The 23,421-nt window shown below is 40.0% G+C and overlaps 3 protein-coding genes across 3 annotated transcripts; 1 reads left to right on the top strand and 2 right to left on the bottom strand.

Moving 5' to 3' along the window:
• The first annotated feature begins 232 nt into the window (after positions 1 to 232).
• LOC111235014 (syntaphilin-like) lies at positions 233 to 6,309 on the top strand. The gene is made up of 5 exons (XM_022763296.1): positions 233 to 362; positions 3,345 to 3,460; positions 3,566 to 3,694; positions 4,595 to 4,744; positions 4,902 to 6,309. Exons 2-5 carry the CDS (start codon positions 3,417 to 3,419, stop codon positions 6,154 to 6,156), a joined length of 1,578 nt encoding a protein of 525 aa, XP_022619017.1. The 5' UTR covers positions 233 to 362; positions 3,345 to 3,416; the 3' UTR covers positions 6,157 to 6,309.
• A 2,290-nt stretch (positions 6,310 to 8,599) lies between these two features.
• Positions 8,600 to 13,165, bottom strand: LOC111235015 (peptidyl-prolyl cis-trans isomerase FKBP1A-like). The gene is made up of 5 exons (XM_022763297.1): positions 13,058 to 13,165; positions 12,910 to 12,957; positions 10,367 to 10,479; positions 9,463 to 9,637; positions 8,600 to 9,104 (listed from the first exon to the last, which is right to left on the bottom strand). The coding sequence occupies exons 1-4, from the start codon at positions 13,092 to 13,094 to the stop codon at positions 9,506 to 9,508; spliced, it is 330 nt and encodes a 109-aa protein (XP_022619018.1). The 5' UTR covers positions 13,095 to 13,165; the 3' UTR covers positions 8,600 to 9,104; positions 9,463 to 9,505.
• A 2,823-nt stretch (positions 13,166 to 15,988) lies between these two features.
• LOC111234859 (sodium-dependent lysophosphatidylcholine symporter 1-like) lies at positions 15,989 to 21,905 on the bottom strand. Its single transcript, XM_022763056.1, has 12 exons — positions 21,738 to 21,905; positions 21,482 to 21,606; positions 21,244 to 21,376; positions 19,953 to 20,031; positions 19,693 to 19,856; positions 18,505 to 18,595; positions 18,183 to 18,304; positions 17,942 to 18,025; positions 17,725 to 17,808; positions 17,505 to 17,617; positions 16,243 to 16,386; positions 15,989 to 16,160 (listed from the first exon to the last, which is right to left on the bottom strand). Exons 1-12 carry the CDS (start codon positions 21,903 to 21,905, stop codon positions 15,989 to 15,991), a joined length of 1,479 nt encoding a protein of 492 aa, XP_022618777.1.
• Between the last annotated feature and the right edge of the window lie 1,516 nt (positions 21,906 to 23,421).

The raw sequence follows: 23,421 nt of genomic DNA, 5'->3' as shown, positions 1-23,421 counted from the left end.
GGTGTACCACTCAAACTGGACACATCATCACCCTGCCTGCTGTCAGTGCTGGACTGAGGAGCTTTCTAATCTATCAGACATTATTATCCCTGCCATGAAAACGCTTTTAATAACCACTCATGCAGTTAGTTCCTGCCAAATGAAGCATTATTATCCCCTACTGTCACTTTAAGAAGCACCGATGCAGCAGACGCAGTTGCCTCATTTCATCTCCGGGCTTCATGGCTGCAGGATGGACTCTCATCATCACCATCAGCAGCATCTTCTCTTCCTGCGGCCACCACCAGGGACTGTTCAGCGACCATCAAGTCTGGCGGGAACCGAGGCTTTTCTGCGATGCACAACTCCCACCTGCCGAAATGGTAGCGTTTCATATAGGCATTGTTAGTGTTGGCTGTGTTGGTGTTTTGTGTGTCTGCGGTTGCCAGAAGAGACTCAGAAACCCGGTGATATCCTTGTATATAGGACACAGCTGGGACTAAAACAGTTAGTCAGCTGTTTGTATCAGAAGCGACCGGGCTGCGTTTTCCTTCATGGAAAGTATCTGCTGGGGCGTTAAACGTCCTGTTTGTGGACCACTGTAGTCAGTTGGCAATGAAAAACAATGGTGAGACTTTTTTCGGCTGCTGTAATCCTCCTCCTCAACATCATCACACTAGACCTTTCTGCTTATCTAACACGGCTTTATTGTGGGCGACAAATGCAAACCCTGCGATGTAATGCCATAGTGATTATTAATGGATGACGCGCATCATCCCTGCGCCTTACGATGTTTTATCCTGGAAGAAAAGCAAAAAAATCACCGCCTCTCATTTCCATGTCTAAATGCTGCTTTAAGTACAGTTTCATCCACCTGCTGTTTGATGCTTGCCTCCACAGCAAACATCGATACTCACACTTACGTAAGATGATGGCGTATTTCTCACCAATAACATACTTGACACTTGTTGCGCAGATAGAGGAGAAGGAGCTGAGATTTCCTGCCTCATTGTCCTAGAATTTAAATATAGGACAAATGTGATGCTTCCGTTTCGTTTAGTCTGCTTTTCATTATCAGCAGAGTGGAGGCCTGTTTATGTCTGCAGCCACTTCAAAGATTTATCCATCAGCAGGTGTATTTTAGGCCTAGATCAGCAGGTTCCCTAAGCTTTTTACAGAGCTGCAGGGACTTCTGAAGAAAGCTGAGAACATTTTGTCCTCATCCTGGATTTTTTCCGCCAGACAGGGCTCAGCTTCTCTGTACCTGGGATGGTGACAAAACTAACCGATACCGAGGGGAAATAATCTGAAATTGCTCATTACTATTACTTACTAGGCAGCATTGTAGCTACTATTGAGGTCACTGAGGTCATGTTTTGTTTTTCTTTGGATGTGAGGGTTTCAACAGTTTTCTACAATTAAAAACTTATACATGGTGAATATTTCACAGGCTAATTCAAGTATTTAGACTTTCACAGATTTTAGGCCAACAAAATATAGTAAAAATGAACAAAAAGACTAGGGTTGACTAAAGACATTGGTGCCTAAAGACTACGTCACTTTGGGGAATATTTACAAGTTTTGGCACCTTTTTAAAAAATATATTTCAAAATGTTCAGTGCATTATGGAGTCATCAGTGAACACACTGTATGTTTTATTTACAGTGACATAATTTATGTATTATGTAGAGAAAAGCTGCCAGGAGTCGATTTAAAATGCTAGTGTGGGGCGTTCTCATTTATGTCTGTAGACCATAAAACCTTTTTTTAAAGAAACCTTTAACTTACTGAATAGACATACACAATGAAAATGTTGTTACAACAGTAATGTTTTCAGTGCTTATGATTAAAGATTTGTAAATTTTTATAGGTTTCTGTGTAATTTGTCTTGTATTTTAGGGCCGTGGCAGCTTTATACTTTGTTAAATTGACAAAATGAAAGTCAGAGTCATAACTGTGCTGAACAAAAGATACCGTACATGTTCGGGAAGGGCAGTTTAAAATGTGCTAAACAAACACAAACATGAATGCATAGAAAGTCGAAAGTGAACTCAATACATTAATTAATACAATGAAAAGATTAACCCACATAAAATACAGTCTTAAGTTAGAAAAAAGAGGATAAGGAAATATCTGATCATATTCTTTGATCAGATATTTCCTTATCAAGAATAAAGTAAATGAGCCTTAAATCTGACTAAGCACTTGATTATAACTTTGAATACTTAAAATGTTTCAATACTCTTTATGTTGGGAAGATAAATAGAGGCAATATAATTGATCAGTTAACAGCAAATAAAATATGAAAACTACAAATAATTAAAGGGTGGCTATTATAAGAGTGAAATTAAACTATTAATTATTAAATTATTAATTTCATCACCTCATGGATTTTCTAAAGTACCATTTAGTTATTTCCAAGAATTTCGTCTTCTTCCACTGATTGCACCAAGATCAGCTCGTCCCTGTTGAGTGCGGTGCTCACAATGACACCAAACAGCACAAACAAGGACTCCATTTGAATTGGCTGAATGACTAATTAGAAGATTGAAGACACCTGTGATACTAATTGAAGACGTCAGTCTGCTGGAAATATCACCACAAACCTTTTATTTATCACCGCCTCTCAGGGGTACCAGTCATTTTTGTTCAGGCCATTTTTGAAAGTCGTAGTATAAACAAGAATACAGCTCTTTTCACGGCGTTTTATTCTGTGTTAAAGTAAAAACATGGAAGTGTGCAGGACAAAAGAGGTTTAGCCTTCAACACTCTTCAGGAAGAACAAGAATATTGTTTCAATGAGATGTAAGGGTACCAACACTTTTAGCTGTACGTAGTATCGGAGCCACTGTAGCACTGTATACAGGAGTCCGCCCCTGCTCGATCAACAGTAGAGGGAAATTCTTAACCGACTGTAGACAGGTAGTAACCCTAGTGACCCCTCTCGACTGCACCAGCCACCAAATGTCCAATTTTCCTTTGACACCAGTTAATGTGAGTGTTTCTCATGTTTATCTGCAGCTCTGCAGACGCGAGGACACAGCTCAGAGAGAGAGGCAGCTGCACTGACTGTGAACTCACTGTGTCCCCTTTGTGTCGGCACAGAAAGGAGGCTTTATTTGCTGCTGGCCTAGACTATTTTTTTTTTTATCAGGCTACTGTCACTGACTTCCAGTGAAGAAGCCCATAATGACCCCAACGCAGTAGACAACCGTTTGGAAGGAAAATTTCTTTGCTTTTCTTTACTGAACACTGTGATGTAGATTAGTGAGGAGAGCTTTTCGGAATACATTCTGCATCTTTTTTTTTTTTTTTTATAGTTCAGATTATCATCAGCCGATTTCATGCTTTTATGCTTGTTACAGTGCGGCTGTGAGGGCTCCTAGCATCCTTCTCTAGAGACAACCGCGGAGAGGTTGGAGGTCCCTTGCACATCAATGTCTCTCACTCCGAGTCGAAAGCCCTCATCAGGTCAGCGCAGGTACTGTTGCTTCCTTTTCACGCCTCTCTTTTTATACACCTGAATGACATATTTGTTCACATACAGTATTTAGTAAATGAGTGTTATACGATCTCTCCCTTCAAGGCGCTCAGTGGGCACTAGTGGCGGCAGTGGGCGATATTCCAGTGATACATCCAGTACCCACACCTACCCTGGTCGGGGCAGGGCAGTGGAGAGCAGCCCCACCGCCCGGACGTATCCTAGTACACCCAGGTAAGATCTAATCATATAATTCTCTTTATACAACATCAGCTTTTCTTGTCCACTCCTATTTATGTAAATTGGGATGGACAACATTCGAAACACTTAATGTAATAGTTCAACAAGACCACAAACTAAAACCCTCCCAAGTTACTGTGGAGTTGAATCAACAAATTGCTGACACAATGTCAACAAAAACTAACCATATAAGCTTCATTACAGGTTTATTGAAGGGCCTTTGGTCGGTTGCTATGCTTCACACTGCAGCAGTGTATCAAAGACGTTGTTAATAAAGGGCAATATTTCATTTATTTCAGCACTTTTATGAACTACTCATGTTTACTGTAGCTTTGTTCATTGCCTCCAGGGCGTAGTTCAACAGCAGTTTGATTTGCTTCATTTGTTTCTAGTGTACAGACATCTAATAACACAGGCTTTGCACAGTTCACTCATGGATGGATTATGAGAAAAATGGGCCCATGGGCACAGACAGATAAAAGTCACCCCACCCTCCAATATAGGGTTCCCAGACTGAAAGAGGCACAAAACGGTGGTGGTCACTGCGTTTGTAGTTGTTTTTTGTATTTATTTTCCATTTTTCATCTCTTGTGATCATTTTATGTTTCTTTGGGGACATATTGCGTCTCTTTTTGTAGTCATTTTTAGCCTCTCTGTTACTGTTTTGTGTCTCTTTGTGGTATTTTTGTCTTTTAATTGAGCTCTGTGACTTCCAAACAGGAAGCATTAACAATCACTTCATGCTGAGGCTCTGGCCCAGGGGGGTCCTCTGACATCTCAGGCCCCTGGGCCTGTGCCCAGTAGGCCCATTCAGTAATCCATCCACAAATTCACTAAAGGTTCACTAGAAGCACTTTGCGTAAATGATTTCTTTATACATGCGTGTTGATTCAGGCGTCAGGCAAAGCACACAGCCTGCAGCGACAACCATGGGATCAGGCCCCCCACCCCGGAGCAGTACCTTACACCTCTGCAACAGAAGGAGGTGTGTATACGACATCTGCGAGCCAGGCTGAGGGAGAATGTTGAAAGACTACAACACAGGTAAACCTTTTTGTCCTTCAACATTTGTTGTAACCAGTGGGCAGGGCACAAGTTTAAATCTTATCTTTTTAGACTTCCTGTGCACAAAGCTGTCACATTTGGTTTCTATTCAAAGAAAATTAACTCTGCTATCCAATTATTATTTACACTTTAATAGGGACTGTGAAATAGATGAGTTGAGGAGCCAACTGTACAGGATGCAGGAAGACTGGATAGAAGAGGAATGCCACCGCGTGGAGGCCCAGTTAGCCCTTAAAGAGGCACGCAAGGAGATCCAGCACCTCCAGGAAGTGGTAGAGTCAGTGAGGTCCAACATTGGTGCCCGTGAACAAGACCCCCACGACCACAAGCCATACTCAGGGTTGCAAGGAGCTCGGCCAGGGGGGAAGTCTCGCTCCTGTGGCTGTTCCCCGGCCAGCACTTTGAGCCGCAGCACCACCTACACCCGACTGAGCAGCGAGGCTCTGCAGCTGGAACGCAGCTCAAACGCTCCTGAGGTAAGTGGAGCATCTCGCCCAGCAGGACAAACCCACCTGCTCCTGGAGGCAGCTCTCCTGTCAGAGCAGCTGCCATCACAGGGCCACATCCGAGGCCCCCTTACTGTGCCACGCTCTTCTACCTATGAAAGGCTGTGCAGTGGGGGGACTGTGCTGCCGATCTCACACTCCTGCCACACTCTCAGTAGCAGCTGTCGGTGCACTGGACACTCCTACCTCCCCCATCATCACTTGTTCCTGCACTTACCTCAGGAGGAGGCCCCAGTAACAGCAGCAACTCCTGCTGTCCCTGTCACTGACCCTATCCCCACTCCTGCTCCTGCAGCAGAGAAAAAGCCAGAGGTCCGCTCTCAGGCCTGCAGCCCGACCATGACCTGGCTGTGTGAGGAGAGCGGTGCAGAGGAGCTGAGTGTCATTTCTTTAGCCACAGCAGACGTCACTCCCTCGGAGACACATCTAATCCCATCCTCTTTCCCTCCTGCGTCCCCTCTTGAGCATTCATTCATCTTAGAGCCGCTGCCACCCGACAAACCAGAGGAGGTAATGAAGATGCCAGCAGAGCCCCACACCTGCCAGCCCCACCCTACAGCTCCACTGCCAGTGAGGCAGGAAGCTACAGTACTGGAGATAGAAGAGGACAATACAGAGGAAACTGAAGGAGCAAATGAAGACGGGTATCCCCCTCAGCTGTGTCACTGGAGCCGGTATTTCCTCATAGATCTTTTGGCTTTGGCAATGCCGGTGGTCCCGACCATGGCGTGGCTGTGTCGAGGGGCACCACGGGACATCATGCCAGTGTATCATATTGGGTCCCTGCTGAGAGGTTGCTGCGCTGTGGCCCTCCACTCGCTTCGCCGCCAGGGTGCAGGCAGGGGACGCAGGCCTACCAGCATGAATGGAACAACAACGATCTGACATTTTGTGCTCCCTCTGACATTCAGAAAACAACCTCCCAACCTCTGCAAGCGCAGCCACAAAAATGTGTTGGATATCTCCTCTTATAAGATTTTTAGATTTTACATAACGCCCTTGTGATTTTGTGGTCATGCCTTGCCTTAGAGAACAAAGGATTAGTTGTACATTATTAAATACTTTAAGTACTCAGATCTATACTTACTGCTACTGCCTGCAGTTTCAGTGGTTTTCTCTTTATTTCAATTTGCATGTCACCCACAGTTTGGTTGGGTTCTCTTGCTTGAATTAAAAAGCCCCTACCTGGATTCATGTGAAACATCTGGGCTAAAATATTCAATTTATTTTATCAAAAAAAAAAAAAAAAAAATTCTGAAGTTGGATGCTTCCCTATTTTCATCATTACGTTTTAAAAATTGTTAATAGGAAAAAGAAATTTTTTCTTTGGCATCAACATCCTAAAAAATAAATTACAGTCTACTACTACTTGACTGACTTGTGCAGAAGCAGTTCGTAGATTTACAGAGCACTCTGAGCATAGGCTGCAAAAAGTGTAAGGCATTCATTTTGTACTTCCACTCTTGAAAATACTGAGTACGTTTCGAAGCTGTTTGGGACTTTTACCTTCAGTATTCTAGTACTCAGGTGCAGAACAGACAGATCATTGATATTTTGCCAATAAACAAACCATGAGAGTTTAAAACTGTACAGGCTCTTATTTCTTTGCTCCTGATGGGACACTAGTTTTTCAGTTACAATCTATCAATGACCTGAAAATAAAGAATAATAAATATCTGCAGTTTGGAGTTATGACTGAGTTAAATTGACATAATGGAGATAATCCCAAACTCTAAATCATGTTGAAAGAAATACAAGGCTCTGTGCTTCTATCTTTTCAGCAGGTCAGCCATTTGTTGCAGTTTGGATCTAAAAATAAAGCCTTGAGGTGGGTGTGTGAGCAGGACATGAATATGTACCAGACTTCCACTGCTCTGAATGCACTGTCTGCTCATGTATCGACAGTTACAGATTTCTATAAACATTACAGGAGAGAGGGAGAGATAATTCTTTAAGATTTAACATGCAGTAGTTTGTGATCCACACAGCTGAATGAATGAAGGACTTGGATGAGGAGTTCTGTTTACTGGATTTGTGAAGAGTTGTTTTTGATACTGTGATATATTTTCAAATTTTACATGACACGTAAGATCTTTGCACAGCTGCGAGTAAAGACCAACACTTGAAAAGTTATTCTTTGTGTCAGTGTAGGTCATAGCACTGTATTGCAGTTTATAAGGATGTACAGTATGTATCATAACATCAAGTGGCCCTTTTGTGTGTCAACTGAAATGGCTCAATAGTAACTACAAACTATGATGTACAGTGTGTATATGGTTACCAATGTCAGCCTTATTATGCAAAAATAGCAATGTTTTAGCTTTCAGGGATCTTTCCAAAAAAGTTTTACTAGTTCAATCAATGATTCAGCTTAAGGCAAAACAGCTGTTCATGTAAACAGCTGTTCGTGTAAATTCAAACCAGTGGAAAATAAAAAGTGTCATTTATCTGTGGTTTGAGCAGTACATATTCTAGCGTTTGAACTTCTCACAATTTTCTTATTTTCTATTTGTTTGACTGTGGTTCCAGAGCAACTACGTTTGATCCTTCATGATCAAAAAAGAAGCGCTTCTGAATTTGTAATTGCTCGATGTCATTTATCGTTCTCCATGTACCTCTTATTTATTGCATAGCCTGGACTCAACACGTGAAAGACTTTCCATCGGCCTGTACTGTACATGCAAAAGAAATGAATCAATGACTGACTGTAGTATAATTGCACAAGAAACAGAATATTGCAAAATGCCCTGGATGTTTCCTCTCCTCTTGGAAAATAAAACATGATTCTTTACGTCTTCTTTTATTGTTAGTGTATTGTAATCCGATTAAATTATTAATCCATCAATCAGTGGGGTTGATCTTGCCTATTGTAAGGGAATACTGAGGTTAAACAGTGAGTTACAATCACCCAAGGGAAGGAAAAATAGCAGTTTGTGTTAAAAGTACTCTTTTTAATGTGTTTAGAGTAATGAACAGACCTTTTACAACATCCACAGCTTGTTACACACAACTCCTTCAAATAAAGATAATCACAAACCCCAAGATGTGCCTAAAAATCTGTGGGGGAACTCACCATGCAAGTTTAGAAACCTTTCACCAGAAACCAAATATTTTTCCCATAAGACCTTCTTTTGGCTTTTTACAAGCAATCAACAAGACACAATGTCCAGCTGTCAACGTTAGAGCAATAAAGTCATTTCACTCATATAAATTAAGAATTGATGCTGCAGGATAGACAAAGAAATATCTACATCTGCAGAGACCTGTGGGCTGTTCATGGCATAAATGTGCTTGATTCGTAAATCCCTGGTTACAATGTATTCCATACTTCTTTTTTTTTTTTTTTATAATTTCGCCAAATAACAAGTATCACAAAGTTCATTCATAGAAATATCATTTGTGTCAAACAACAATTTATTCTTATTTTTATTCAAGACAATTCATTACCCGCAATCAATACAATTTTTGTGTAAAAGGCCACAGAACCACAGGAATGAGATTGATTCAATAGTTCTGACACTTATCTAAAACCTGGTCCTGATGGCAGACACATTTTGCAAAATTTAAGTCAAATAAAACAAAAAAGAAAAAGAAAAAAAAATACAAAAATACATAGCATAATTTGACAAAATACATGGGATGGGATGGCCTATGACTTATTATCGTATGGAATCTAAAGTATAGTATGAAGGATAAAGTTTTAAAGCAAGTGACGACAAAATATGTATCGAAATGGAAAGGAGAGTGAACTAGTGAATAGGTCCTATGCAGGAATCAAGAGCAGGAATCATCTGTTTACATTTTTCCTCCATGTTCCCGAGATAGGAGTCAACCTGCAGTGAAAAGAAGAAGCGTCTTAGAGCTGTGATTAAGGAGGAGAGGCAAAAGGGGATTACAGCATAAACAGACTAAAGCTTGTTATGCTCATACCATTTACTATCTAAACATCACAGAGTAAATTACAAAGGCTAAATGTATAGTCAGTGTACATGTGTAGTGCTTAAATGTTATCACAGTGCTGAAAAAACGAAAAGGCTTTATGGGCAACCCAGTATCATTTATCACTGCATAACCACCACTTGCGCTTTGAGATACTTTAAAGTGACACAGTTGCCAAATCAATTACCCCATCTGCACCGTATATGATGCACATAATCATGTTGTTTATACAAATTATTTAAAACTTCTCACCCTGAAAATTTGAGTGGAATTTAACAAAGTGAGTGCACAAGTTTCAGGCTTCCAGGCTCAGCAGCTCCACATCGAAGGTGAGAGTGGCGTTGGGTGGGATGATCCCTGGGTGCCCTTTGCTGCCATAGGCAAAGTCTGGTGAGCAAATCAGCTTTGCCCGCTGACCTACACTCATCTGTGGGGGAGATGGACACGTTACTTCTACTACTGTTGCTACTGAATTAAACAACACACACAATATTTAACATATCTCATTCAAAAACTGCAATAATACATACAGTATATATACACTCCAAGGCTAAAACCATATTATTTTCATTATAAATTAATCTGGTGATTATTTTTCTCAATTATCAATTTTGTATATACTGTAGTCTGATGTCTTCAGACATCTTATTTTGTCTGACCAACAGTCAACCACCCAAGATATTCAGTTTACTATGGTGTATGACAAAGGAAAGCATCAAATCCGCTCATTTGAGAAGCTCGGACCAGTAAACATTTGGGATTCATCCTTAATTAGAAGCTAAAACTATCAATCAACAAATCAATTAATAGTTGAAGCTCTAATACACTCAGTGGCCTGTTTATACAGACACCCATCTAAAACTGCCTAACAACAGTCCTGGAATGAATAATGCTTTCATGAATGTTATGTTTTTGTTCATTTATGTTTAAATGGTTTGGATTGTTGATTCAACTAGGTGGCTACAGTTTATTTGTATTGCGTTATACATTCGGGTGTTACTGTTATTTTGTCCACCCCTTTTATATAATGAGGATTAACAAACACCAAATTTAATGCAACAGAGTTAAACAGAACAAAACTATATCCTCCAACTGAGAACTGAATGTCCAGTAATAAGCTTGAGCATTTCAGTCAATGGGAAAAGTTCCTCCTCACCTGGGCTACTCCTTCCTCCCAACCACGGATAACCTCCTGGTGTCCAATCTTGAATTTGAACGGCTTCCCCCGGGACCGCGAAGAGTCAAACACTTTCCCATCTGCCAGTGTGCCTGATAAAAACCAAGAGAGGGGAAGCGGGTCGGCGATTTCGGGATTTATCATTCGACAAACAGCTTGGTTTGTTGAGTCCCACCTTTCTGTATCCGGTGGTGGAAGAGGTACTCGAAACGCACCAATACAACAATGTAAAATATCCCACTACAAGTAACACTCCTTAAGTAAAATTACAAATGTATGATTTTGAATTATGATAATGTTATATATTTATCTCTAAAGTATTAGATTGTTAATACTGAAGCATCAATGTGTAAGCAGTGTTAAACTACTGTTGCTGGTTGAGGTGGAGCTAGTTTTAACAACATTATATAGTTCGGTAGTGTAAGTCAGTGGTTCTCAACATAGGGGTTGGGCTTCTCTGATGGGTCACAAGATAAAGCTGAGAGGTCATGAGATGATTAATGGGAAAGCACAAAAACAAAATCCTGCTACACAAACCTGTTTCCTGGTTATTGATTTTTCTCTAAACTTTCTTTTTTGTGAAATGCAAGATCATTTTCACTCTTTGTGCCCATGAACAGTTATGAAACCATCTGAGACGTTTAGAGGGGGAATGTCTCTTAAGTGGAAAAACTAACTACTCAGACACTTGAAACCTGTAACAAGTAGGGCTGGATTTAAAAAAAAAAAAAAAAAAGACTTCCAAATCAATAGCTTTTTTTATATGAATGTTCCAATAAGGATTCTTAAAATCCCAAAATCAATCTTTACTCAGTACAGTACATCTGTGCTATATGTTCTGTATATGTGGGTTAGTTGACAGTAGTTCAGGTAGGGCTGCATGATGTGTAAAATGACTACTTTGTGGAAATCATCGTTATTACAATCTGCACTACAAGGTAATCTTAAATTAAAAAGTAACAAATATAACTAGCTATGTGAGCCGCCTTGAGACACAACAGTCTTGTAAACTATGACATGAACTGTTACAGTCTGGACTAGCTGCAGTTTGCAGGACTGTTGTGATTCAGGATGGTTAGCTGACTCTGGTCATCTCGTGATGGATCGTAGCTTTGAGAGGGACAGACTAAAGCTCCGCGTTTGTGTCGGTGGAAGAGATATCATCTCTGGCTACGAGATGTAGTCTGTCCCTCTCAGGAGCTAACACTAGCCAACAGCTGTCTGCAGATATCAGGTTGATGTGCTGTCAACACAAACAGTGCACAAAAAGTTTAAATGAATTAGTGAGCAGACTTTCACTTTCTGCCCTGTCTGAGCTCAATCTGATCATTAAAGTGGATATGCTGTACTTACTTGAATTATCTGCTACTGACCATCCACACACAGCTGTATGGGATAGCATTAGTTTATTAAAATATGCATGATGATTATGTACAGTGGTGCAAGTTTTTTGTTAATCTTGCTCAAATGTTCAACATGTAGACCTAAATAGATTGAAGTATTATGTTTTAAGTCATTCTGCACTTGCTAAAGAAAATAAATAGTTGGTCATCAGTTTTATAAATGGGAAATGTGTTCACAATTTGGCCAATAATTTGCATTTCACACAACTTTATATTCAAGGAAACAGTGCAACACTCTTGTTGAATGTAGAAGAAATTCAAGATCCCAGGATAAATTCTGAGAATCGCAACACTGATATATTACTGATGTAACTGAATCACCAAAAACTGAATGGAAACAAATCAAAATGAATCCATTCTGGACTTTGTGAATTGAAAGCAGTCGGTGATGAGTGCCAATACCCAGCCAAATTAACAAGAGGCCCCAAGGAGACAACTTTTTAAAGGGAGTTTTGTATTGTAATCAGTGAGCTTATCCTGCGTCTTCTTCTTATGATTTTGCAGCTGTCAGATAAATATAATGGAGTATAGAGTACATTACACTCTGAAATGTAGTGAGGTAGCATTATAAAGTAAGTAAACACTAAAGTAAAGCACAAGTACCTCAAAATTTGACTGTAGTAAATGTTCTTAGTTAGTTTTCAACACTGTCTGTGCCCAGCAGTCTTCTAACGGTAACAGAGCTAACGTTAGCCGGCTAGCATCATGGGGCTGGTTAGCTTACGTTAGGCGGCTGACAGCAGCTACGGTTCCGTTAGCTCGACTACTCTTAATGCCTCGCATAAGGACAACACGGCCCCAATTCAATTACGGAGTAAATGACACGAGTTGGCCAGCAAATGCCCGGCTCTAATATTGCATTGGCTAATGCTAGCCGAAAAGACACAAGAGACAATTTATTTAACAGGGCATTGAACGCTAGCTTCAATGCTAACAGCACAACAAGCCGCTGTTTCCAGTTTCTACTAGGTCCCCTAGTTCAAGCAAACACTGAGCACCTCTAACGGATAGCATTAACGGGATGCATGCGGTCAATGTTCGCTAAAATGAAAACATTTTGCTTGCAAATCTCTCAGCTCCATCCAGTAGCTCCGGCTGTACTCCAGCTTCTCCACTCACCGACATAGTGAACCACGACGCGCTGCCCCTTCTTCGGGAATGTCCGTCCTGGAAACCAGGAGAAAATAGAGAAAGCGTGTATAATAATGAACCAGACGCTCTTCTGGAATATAGAATAACGCCGATAAGCAAGTACAATTATTCTCACCATCGCCCGGAGTTATGGTCTCAATTTCTACTCCCATTTTCGCTCTTCGGTATCCTTCCTCTCAACCACCCTACAATGCGAGCGGAAGCAGGAGACAGGGGCGGCCTGTCGACGGGCGGGTGAGCATAGATGGGGGGAAACGCACCAAGTCACCATGGATATAGATATATATATATATATTGCCATACATAATTTCATGTGAAAACTGAACATCAGTCCACATAAGAAACCGTTTTATAAAGTGTGTGACAGTGACATGTTTCAACTTTGTGTAGGTCCTACCACTGTCTGATTGTTTAAAAAAAAAAAAAAAAAGTGTTTCCTGGGTGACATGATTAGAGGTGCTTCTGGGGGTCATACTCCAAGCTGTCAGGAAAAATATCTGAATTTGGTACTAGTCCTATATGACTTCTGCGAACAACTGCAAAAACACAAAATGACCTCACTAACTACAAAAAGAAGCAAAACAACTACAAAGAAAAACAAAATGACCACAAAGACATTAACTACAAGGAGGCACAAAACCAAAAAAAGATGCGAAACTGCAAAAAGAAGAAAAACAGTGTTGCTCCTATATGTAGGAGGGGTCGGGGGCCTACATGTCTGTGCCCAGGGGCTTATTGTTATGTTATGAGCCAATCAACAAACTTTTCTCTTAGACATTTTGAAATGTCACAGCTGGAAAGGCACAGGTGTAATGAATAACAAAATTACTTAGAGTCAACAAGCACATTGTTGCAGTGCTCTGCATGTTGGCTCGCTGGTGTAGCATCAGCAGTACACAAAGGGAATAGAGCAATCATCGCTATTATTGGTTACACCTGTGTTTTACCTGCTTCAACAAGTCAAAGTGCCTGCAGTGAAAACGGCCTACTAGTGAAAGGGGTTGTTCTTATGTTCCTTACTCTGACTTCTTTTTAGTGGTAACACTGTTGCATGTTGATGGCTGCTGAGCCATTAACCTCATAAACAGGTAAACAGCATGAAGTGAGGAGATCATTGAAACTATGCAACAGACTCATTGAGAACTGAAGACAATCAGAAAGAGCACTGCAACATTGTGGCATTATGAATGATGATGCGATTACTTGTTTAGCTTAAACTTGCAATAACTGATTTCATTGTCATCTCTAAAAAAAAAAAAAAAAAAAACTGACATTGTGAACTTGTTAGCAGTTTATTTACACATTCAGCAGTTACAGAGCAACATCATCATTCATCTTGTTTCTGTCCATCTAGTCAATGTAAATCCAATTTCACTTTACTTTTGGCTAGTTTTTTAGAAGCTACTCTAATTTCCAAAAGTCAAGTCAACATAAATCACAATGACAGCAAAAGCTTCCTTTCCAAAACAGACATTTTTCACAGAATTGTATAAACAAACAAATCAAATAGAACAATTGCAGTCTGGCCACAAATGCAAGAATAACAGTGAGCTCAAAAGTGCATCTATAAAAGCTAGTTTTTAGAGATGACAGTATTTTGATACCAAAGTTTTTGAGAAGATCAATACCACTCTCATGTCTATATACTAAATATGAAGCTGTAATTGTGCTGGTAGGTGTTTGTTTTGTTTTGTTTTTTTTAATTTGGACAAAGCCAGGCAAGCCATTTCCCTTTGTTTCCAGTCTTCATGCTAAGCTATAAGCTAACTAGCTGCTGGCTGTAGCCTCACATTTAGCATACAGACATGAGGTGTCAATCTTCTCATCAAACTCTTAGCTCAAACTCAAAGTGAAAAGGCATATTTCCCAAGATCTCAAACTATCACATTAAGGTTTTTGACTATACCCACGAAACTTTGGATCTCACATTTGATCTGCTAGAGAAAGACCCTGGATCATTTTCAAGAAGATTTCTCCCCAAGCTAGCTTCTCCAGAACGCTGGTGAGAGCCGAGTCTCTGTTTATGACACTGAGGTTTTACATTTGACTGGACAACTGATTTAGGTCTGCTGTATTTTGTAGATGGGCGGTTGAGTACATCTGAACGGGCAGATGACTTCATCGAGCATTTTTTCTCATGACTATGAAAACAGGGTGAGGAATTTGACTTGTACAATCTGTTGGTCTTTGTGTTATAATGTTTAGTTGATGTCACACCAACATGGGGCTGCTCTACATTTTCTCTTGAGTCTGATGATGGTGATGATGATGATGATGATGATGATGATAATGACAATGAGGTAGCTTCTGGGCTAGATGAAGAATAAAGAGAAAAATAATAACTACTGTATAGTTGCAGCAGAATCAAACCATGTACAGTATGTTACTATAATCTGATAACTGCTGTTTTTTTTTTTTTAAATTGTCCCAAGAGGCCAATATTATGAATCATGAAAGAGTGAGAACAGTCTTTGCATTCATTGCTTGTTACTTAATTAGACTAGCTATTAGCTATTGTGATGCAGCTATATGGTTTGACTACTTGGTCTTCTCATGAAAAACGCTTCAAGGAATAGTTTTACATTTTGGTAATAAACTTTTTGCTTTCTTGCTTAGATGAGAAGATAAATATCTCTCATATCTTTCGACTTTAGCGTAGCTTAGCACAAATAAGCTTACTAACATCCCTAAAGCTTATTAATTAACATTTTCTAAAACATTTTCTTTCAGCGCCGTTTTTGGTCTCCACCAGCTCCTGATGTCTACATCAGCTAATTGTTAACTTTGTCTAATGTTTGGTGCTGGATAGAGACCAATCTTTTTACTGGAAATATCTGCCTGCTGTGGTCAAAAATGATGCTATGAGAGGTTCACCTCTACAGTGACCTCTTTCACATTGTTTTCACAATTGACATTTTATCTGATACACTGTTAAAAAAAAGTTTAATATGTATAAATCCCCATTATAGTCACTTTAAAGTTGACATGTCATGAACCATTTGTGGCTTCATCTCTTAAGAGGATAATACACCAAAAAAAAAGCCACTTACTGGACTGTGGTCAGTTGTTCCTGGAGCTGCCTCTCATTGATTGGGTAGGTGCAGAAAAAGACCAGCCCCATCAGCAGAAGTGCAATGGGAACTGGCGAGAACAGCACAATCAGAGCCATCACCACTCCATCAGCATGGTGACACGCACCCGCTCTGTAGCCCGCAAACCTGCAGAGGGAGTAAACAAAATGTGACGGATCAACAGATGAACACAGATAACACAAAGTGAGATGATGGAAGATTGACTCACTGTAATATCATGGCTGAGATTCCAACAGACAGGCCTCCTGCCAGCTTATTGCAGAAGGCATAACAGGAGAAAAACAGAGGCTCCAGGTCCTTGCAGGAGGGATGTTTCATGGCAAAGTCGTCCACCACATCTGGGAGCATTGACCTGTAGCCACGGGCAGATTGTGAGAAAGTTATGTAAAATGCCCACACCCTCCTACATAGGAGCAAGTCCCTCAGACTAAGAGACAAAATATTGTTTGTAGTCAGTTTATTTGTCTCTTTGTGATTGTTTTAAGTCTATTTTGACTACAAATATTTTGTGCCAATCATTCTGTGTCTGTGGTATTTTGTGTCCCTTTGTAATCATGTTGCACCTCTTCGTAGATTTTTTGTGTATCAATATGGTTTTTGCATCTTCGTCGTAGCTTTGTGGTTATTTTGTGTGTCTTTCTAGTCGTTTTTCTTCTTTGTATTCTGCTGACTTTCCAAAGAGAAAAGTTAAGTCACTTCAAAGAGAGGCTCTGGTCGGTAAGCCCATTCAATAATCCATCCATGCCTGTAGCAGATACTGTACATTACAAGGTGACATAACATGTCAAGCTTCAAGTTTATTGTCATATGCATTTAACGATGGGATCATCGTTGCCAGCAATGCAATTCTTGGTCTCAGAGCCAATTTACATATGAAGTAAAAAATAAAACAGTATTTAAATAATTAATTAATAATTAATGTTAAATATAAAAGTCTTAAGTACAACAAATAGGTGTAGTGTAAATAGTATAAAAAGTAATTACCTAAAATAAAAAGAATATAAGTGATAGAAATTAAAGTGACAAGTATAAACAGTGTAAACTGCAGTTTTCCTTGACGGTCCAATCAATGTAGTATCTGTATGTCATTGTGTTACTGTAGTATATGGTGTGTGTGCAAGTTTAAATGTCAGCAGTTCATTAGCCTGATAGCTTGTGGGTAAAAACTGTCTGTGAACCTGCTGGTTCAGGTCCGGACACTCCTGTACTGCCTGTCTGGGGTGGGAGATGATCAGCGCTGGATGTAGAGGTCCTGGATGGCGAGCAGCTCAGTCAAAACCACATGTCAATTCAGATGAGGAAACTGACCAGTCAACAAAACCCACTGATGCTAGAATATTCATCAGTGGCCAGGTCAGGTAGAGGCGATGTGAATGATTCATGTGCACATTCAGCTCTGATTCTGATCAGATCTGACAGGGGCCTTGGAAAGGACTGAGAACTTTGTGTCCTAGCAGGGAAGTGACTCACCATGGCAGCAAGAATACAGTCGCTATGCTGAACCCCATCAGAATGCACATAGTCATGAAGACTGGCAGGTTACTGGGAACACAGGCAACTATGATCACTGCAGGGATGAAGAGCTGAGAGAGACAGAAACAGGCGTCTCAGGTAAGAGGAGATTTAAGGTGTGCAAAATGACTTATTACTCAGATTACTGTACAGGGATATCTGATCTGTGATTTCTTACTGATAGTCCGATGATAACTGTGGCCTTTTTTCCTATTCTCAGAAGAACTGCTTGCCATAGAGGAACTGCTATACAGGCAGAGCCCTGTGGAAATATTAAGACTGTGTCTTTGTCTTCTAATCATGCACTTTGTGAAGTCCATAGAAGGCTATTCAAAAGTTGCATTTATTAACATGCATGTGAGCAGAGTGTGTGATTCTGGTTAGCTGCATCTTACCAGCAGAGCCAGCAGCAGGTACTGGAACTGGGCTCCCAGCCCAGCTGCATGACTACAAAACAGTACAAAATTACTCCAGGACATCTGAGATAAAAACAGATTGGGAATAAAAATATCACAATATCATTTCATAATCATTAAATGCATTCTTTGAAAAACGAAGCAAATTGAAAAAATATAGAAACCTAATTGCAAATATGCAGAGATGATTAGGATTATTAATGTACGTCACAAACCGAACCTGCATTGCAAGAGCACTGAACACAAAGCCAAGCACCAGTCGTTGGTAAGGAATATGGCATATCAGCATCTTCAGCGAGGTCAGATAGGGTGGTCGTACTTTGTCATCAGAGCAGAGAGGGGCTGAAATTAAACCAAACACTGTGTAATACCAAAATATATACAATTCACTCACAGGATGAACTTTAGCTAAAGGGTATGCAAGGAAAGAAATGAGTCAGGTTTGTTATATTAGTTGATATTTATGAATTGAAATAGATTGTGATGATTCATCTACTCTATTTTCATTTGTAGTATTTTATTTTTGGCCATTTGTGACTCACCCTGCTGCTCCTTCACCCCGAGGAAGAGAACCAGGCTGCAGAGGAAAAACAAAGCGCCCATGACCAGGGATGAGGTCAGGAAAGCCTTTTGCTGGGGGCAAGAAAACACATTAAACCTTTTTAAAAAAAAAAAAAAAGCATATTATGCCGTCTACAAATAAATATCCAGAGCCATACAAACACAAGTAAACAGTCCTCCCTGGTTTGTGTTATTCAGTTATGTAATCTTGTTGTTTGGGGTTACTTTGCCTTTAGATCACATCAAGTTATTCCACTATTGTTATAGAGTTTTTAACACTTAACACTCTGTTAGATGAAAAGATTGATGCCACTCAGGTTTGTGTTAGCTTAGCATAAAGAACGAAAACATGGAAACAGAGCCTCACTAATCAACATGCTACATCTTGTTTGATTAATCCTTTGAAAAACTGAAGCATTAGATATATGTTGAATGGATTGAAAGACAACAGGCCCCTTGGCACGGACATTTAAAAAAAAAAAAAAAAAAAAGTCTCAAACCAAACTGAGAAAAACAAAATAGTTTCTGCACCTCTTCGTGGTAGTTTTGTGTCTCTTTGTAGTCTGTACTTGTTTTGTCCCTCAGTGTGGTCGTTTAAATATTTTTGTAGTGATTTGCTTCTTTTTGTAGTTTTGTGTCTTTGTTTCTTGTAGTTTTCCAGCATGTCTTTGTGGTCAGTTTGTGTCTCTGTATAGTCTGTTGTCGTTTGACTTTCCAATAAAATATTAAGTCACTTCAATAGATTCTAGGTTTCTGATTTGAATGGTTGGCTAAGCTAATTGCTAAGCTAATCATTTCCTCACAGTGGCTTTAATTTTCTAACTTCAGTAAAAATAGTGTTTATATGACATAATCTTCCTGTATTAGTTTCTCATTTAAATTAACTAATGGTTTGTTTTTGCAAACACGTGTCTAATTCCATTAAATGTAATGTCCCTCCTCGACCTTGTCACATTGTGTAATAACTAACAAAACCAGCCTGAGAGCACACACAGACAAACACAACAATGTCTATGTCAGGCTACGTGCAGTAAATTACAGGGTAACAAGATATCCCTGGGACTATGCGAGTACAATGCCAAAGCAATGCTACTGGACTGCTGAAGAAATCCCAGTGTAACCTCAGCCAGAGTGACCACTTTGATTAACATTTCAAGTGCCATTTCTACCGTTTCCTGAAGGGATGCGGTTTGTGGTGGAGATGTGCTTTGAGATGTATCATGGGCCTGGCCCAGCTGTTGACAAGCCTCCTGCTTCTCTGTGTTGTACACAGCCACAACTTGACCCTGAATTACAGAAGCCAGCAGCATCGCCACCATCTCCACACTCATTCCTAGACAGAGATGCAGAGATTGTGATAAAGCAGAGGGAAATCCTGGTCAACATTTTGTTTGCCCTTGACCTGGGAATAAGGATAAGGTCCTCTTACTGTAGGCTGTGGCAGAGTCTCTGTCTCTCTGATCGCCCCCCAGGAACATGTTGAGTGAGAGGTAGGGGACGTTGTAGCACTGTTAATGGGCGACAGGGGAAAACATGACAACTACTGACAGCGCATGAGTGGTGTGAAACTGTCACCATGGTGACACAGCTTGGAGCAAAATGGCAGAATCAACTGACATGAAAACAGTATGAAACTATTACAATGAAAAACTATTACTATGAAACTAAGATGTTGCACAGATGGCAAAGAAATGTGTACCAGCAGTGGTGGAAGAAATACTCTAAGCCTTTAGTACCAATATGACAACGGAATAATATTCCCAAATGTTTTATATGATCATCAAAATGTACTTTAAGTATCAAAAATAAACACTGATGAATTATTCATTATGATGTTGATGCGTCAGTGAGTAAACAGCGTTTTACTGTTGGAGCTGCTCTAGGTGGAGCAGGTTTTAACTACATATATAGTTTGTGTTAAGTAGGAGGTTCAGAATTGATTCACTGTCACCATGGGCATCAGGTCAGGATGAAAGAACGAAGGCCATTAAACATATATCCAATCCAACAAAGGTTTATTCTCAATTATTTCAACATGAAAAAGGAAGACACGCACACATGGGCTGTGGGTTCTGAAAGGACAATAAAGAATAAAGATTGAATTTAACACAACAAATCAAAATAGTCTCATGATGTACTTAAAGAAATAAGGATAGAGAAGGTTCTCAGAGACTAACATACAAATTATAAGAACTAAAGCGAACAAACTTCTCTTACCAGAAACTGCCACCCCATGTGAAGGTGAAAAAGAGTGAATGAGTGGAGGGAGGCCCTTAAATAATCTCCTGGTGCCCAGGTGAACTCTATCAGGTAAATGAGGGGTGGAGTGAGAAATGAAAGGAAAAGAAGCGAGATAGTTGAAGAAAGGAAGAGGAAAATGAAAGAAAATTGGGATCTTTACTACAGTTTGGTAGTTTAGTCTGGTGGTTCCCAGCCAGGGGTCAGGCCCCCGCAAAGGGTCACAAGATAAATGTGAAAAGTTCTGATAAAAATCTGTTTTCAGTTTTTGGACTTTTCTATAATCTAAATGTAATGTAGTAAAAAGGACAATATTTCCATCTGAAGTGTAGTGGAAATATAAAATAACACAAAATGGAAATATTCAAATGAAGGAAATACCTCAAAACCGTACTTAATTACAGTATAAGTAAATATTTCACCACTGGGTACCAGATGGGGGACAGGAGGGAGGAGTGCCTGTAACACTTGCACTGACTTACACTCATGAGGGTCTCGAACAGGCAGGCCGCTGTGAGGAACCACAGCACGCTGAGAGGCTCAGACATTAAGCCTTGTGGTTCAAACCACAGCAGCAGATAGGACAGGACACCAAGCGGAGTGGAAAGAAGCAGCCTGTGAGATACACATTGATGGCTCTGTTGGAAACAGCACCCGAGGAAGAATCGGAACTTGATTCAAGATGAAGTGTGCGTTAAACACGTGGGCCCACCAACCAACCATGGAGTGAGTTTGCCGATGGGTGTCCTTTTACTGCGGCTCACCAGATATCCAACCAGAGGGTCAGTCACAGCATCCCAGGCCCGACTCACAAATAAAATCATGGAAACATAGGAGGCCTGCATCTGTGAAAATGTGTAATTCAGCTGTTAAAAGACAAGCTGACATACACCATTTTGTTGTACAGAGGTCAGTATAGTGGGAAGTACAGGTCAGTGGTCCTCTTTGCAAGCGTTAGGACAAATTAAACTTTTACCTGCACAACATCTAGGAGGAAAATCTGCAGGGAAATGCCTATAGATATTGCAGTAATCTGATATGGGACCCCACCCACAGCATAACACAGCTTCCTGGCCAGAGGAATCCCCCCCGACCCCTGTGAAAACCAGGGTGGAGAGAAGACAGGAGGGTGGAGGTTGTCCATAGTAACCACTGAAACATGAGTTCAAACATTTTGTGTATTCACAGCTTTTCTCCACTAACTTGATGCAGCATTACCAGATGTTTCTCTCTGGTTTTCACACAACTATCACATAGAAAGTGCAGGAACATTTAATATCAATAGACTGATGTTGTGATGCTCTGTGTTGACAAAGACAGTGAGGAGTGATTTGTTATGATCGTATTAAGGGTTTTGAGTTTTGTCATTTGCTATTTTTGAAAAAGAAACAGTTTTTGTGTTCGTGCTACCGACTCTAAAATGCACCAAAACAATTGAGAAAAACTGTAATATTAGGTATGACGAATCTGCGCTGAAAAGGTTCACATTCTTCTTCCTGTGTTTTGAATGTTTGCAACAGCAGAAAGAAAAAAGAGAAATAATCTTCATTTTGAAAACTTACCCCCAGATGCTGACCTTCTCTGTTTCTGCCCACGTTCTGTTTTAATACCCGACTCTTTAATAGCTGTAACTGATTTGTAAAATCCTGAAAACAACTCATTCTTGGAAGTTAGGGAGAATAACACCACTCCTCAGTTGCAATATTCCACCGCGTGTAGCAGACAACAATAGCTCCCTTCATGCATACACAGTTGTATTCAGGTTTTACCTTATCTGACAGTGGGATCTGGTTTAACAACTCTCATGCATTTGAAAGTGAGGTCCACCTCCTCATATTTAAGAGTGAAGGAAGCCACACGTCATTAGCTGGTGGCTCAACCACCAGTTTATGATGTATAGTTTATTTTCATCATTGTACTATATCTGTTAGATAGATAGATAGATAGATAGATAGATAGATAGATAGATAGATAGATAGATAGATAGATAGATAAGCAACATTTCAGTGGATCTTTAAGGATTTCACAGAGTCCACCATTAAAAGACACGATGCACTTTGACTTCAAAGTGAAAAGTTTTAATATTTTCTCAGTAGCAGTTCATTTACAGTTGTTCTGAAAATAGGAACATTTTTCAGTGACTTTTCTTTTTCAGAGAACAAAGTGTGTCAGCGTGGACTGCTCTGACCTCTTGTGGAACATCAGTGAAACTTCCCTCCATCAAATGGAGCTTGTTTGATCTTGTTCCTCTCTGACTTTCCCTTTCATGAAAACACTACAGGCCATCAGTTTCACATTATTACATATACAGCAATTACAATTTGAAAAAAATCATGCTCTAATCCTTCTGGGGAAATGATTCACTGTTTAACACTAAGCTGGCAAGTCAATGTATAATCAAATCACCTGCACTGATATTTCTGCAGGTGATAACGTCTACTTCTATTTCTGGAGTGATTTTTTTAAAAATACATTACAGAGAGGTCCAAACATTCATCTTTAATGAGTTCCATTTACAGCAAAGTGGGATTTGTTGACCTCAGGTGTCAGTTCAGTGGCCAGACAGCGACAATAACAAAGCTCCACTGAGACTCACAAAAAAAAAAAAAAAAAATTTCAAGAGTCAAAATACCAAAAAAATATTAACGAATATTTCATCA

This window comes from Seriola dumerili, unplaced genomic scaffold, assembly GCF_002260705.1.
Source record: "Seriola dumerili isolate Sdu_G_001 unplaced genomic scaffold, Sdu_1.0 BDQW01000468.1, whole genome shotgun sequence".
NCBI lineage: Eukaryota > Metazoa > Chordata > Actinopteri > Carangiformes > Carangidae > Seriola > Seriola dumerili.
This window is presented reverse-complemented; position numbering and strand designations above follow the sequence as displayed.

Excerpts from the sequence above, each read along its gene's own strand:
- LOC111235014 (XM_022763296.1), top strand. The coding sequence starts at position 3,417 with ATGTCTCTCACTCCGAGTCGAAAGCCCTCATCAGGTCAGCGCAG. Across the intron at positions 3,695-4,594 it reads ACGTATCCTAGTACACCCAG|GCGTCAGGCAAAGCACACAG; the intron begins GTAAGATCTAAT and ends GTGTTGATTCAG. Across the intron at positions 4,745-4,901 it reads GTTGAAAGACTACAACACAG|GGACTGTGAAATAGATGAGT; the intron begins GTAAACCTTTTT and ends ACACTTTAATAG.
- LOC111234859 (XM_022763056.1), bottom strand. The coding sequence starts at position 21,905 with ATGGACAACCTCCACCCTCCTGTCTTCTCTCCACCCTGGTTTTCACAG. Across the intron at positions 20,032-21,243 it reads TGTTCGAGACCCTCATGAGT|TGCTACAACGTCCCCTACCT; the intron begins GTAAGTCAGTGC and ends GCCCATTAACAG. Across the intron at positions 17,618-17,724 it reads CAGTTATCATCGGACTATCA|CTCTTCATCCCTGCAGTGAT; the intron begins GTAAGAAATCAC and ends TGTCTCTCTCAG.
- LOC111235015 (XM_022763297.1), bottom strand. The coding sequence starts at position 13,094 with ATGGGAGTAGAAATTGAGACCATAACTCCGGGCGATG. Across the intron at positions 10,480-12,909 it reads CGTCGTGGTTCACTATGTCG|GCACACTGGCAGATGGGAAA; the intron begins GTGAGTGGAGAA and ends GGTTTTTATCAG. Across the intron at positions 9,638-10,366 it reads GGGAGGAAGGAGTAGCCCAG|ATGAGTGTAGGTCAGCGGGC; the intron begins GTGAGGAGGAAC and ends TCTCCCCCACAG.